The 715-nt window shown below is 35.8% G+C and overlaps 1 protein-coding gene across 1 annotated transcript in view; it reads right to left on the bottom strand.

The window, feature by feature from the left end:
* Window positions 1-456, bottom strand: part of LOC137636198 (uncharacterized) — a 741-nt gene extending 285 nt beyond the window's left edge. The window contains exon 1 of the mRNA XM_068368608.1: window positions 1-456. This exon is cut by the window's left edge and continues 285 nt beyond it. Within this exon, the coding sequence (XP_068224709.1) occupies window positions 1-456 (456 nt within the window).
* Between the last annotated feature and the right edge of the window lie 259 nt (window positions 457-715).

The following is a 715-nucleotide window of genomic DNA, read 5'->3' as shown; positions in this document are numbered from 1 at the left end:
AAGCAGTACAATATCTCCAGGTGAGATCTTATTATGAGTGACTGGCTTGTATCTATCAGGGACATCTACAGCCTGATGTATTAGATTAGCAATAAATTCTTCCTGATATAGTTTAACTAAATTGTTTCTCACCTTTTGCAATTGATTGTAATCTTGCTTAAACTTTGATTGAGAATAATTTTCAGGAATCCAGTCAGGGTCTCTCCCCTCATGCAATTCGGGAATTATATTAACCGATATCAGATCGTACCCATGAATCAAATTTTCTGGGGTGATAGGTTCTGGAATGTCATCGCCAATCTGATCCCTTAAGGCTTCTTTAAATGCTATTGGCCTACGATTGACTAAATGAATGACTTGTTGAATTAGGAACTCAAAATCATGGTATTCTAAGACATTCTTACCAATAGCTCCATAGATCAATCTTTTAACCAGTTTAACACATACTTCCACCATCGAACCTAACTGACTATGACCCTTGACAAATTGGTCAAACTTTAAAGATTGGACCCCATTGCGTTCAAAATATGAGTCTCATGATCTTTGATGTAGTCAATAATTATATTAGAGGCAGAGACTAATTGGGAGCCTAGGTCACTAATACAATATTCCGGGATTCCAAACTGGAAACAATGAATCTGAAAGGCTCTAAGAAATTCTTTAACAGAAAGATCTAAACAAATAATCAAATTAACTGCTCTACTCCACATACAAG

This window comes from Palaemon carinicauda, unplaced genomic scaffold (assembly GCF_036898095.1).
Source record: "Palaemon carinicauda isolate YSFRI2023 unplaced genomic scaffold, ASM3689809v2 scaffold2496, whole genome shotgun sequence".
NCBI classification, from domain to species: Eukaryota; Metazoa; Arthropoda; class Malacostraca; order Decapoda; family Palaemonidae; genus Palaemon; species Palaemon carinicauda.
The sequence above is the reverse complement of the archived record's forward strand: the minus strand, read 5'-3'. Positions and strand labels throughout refer to the sequence as shown.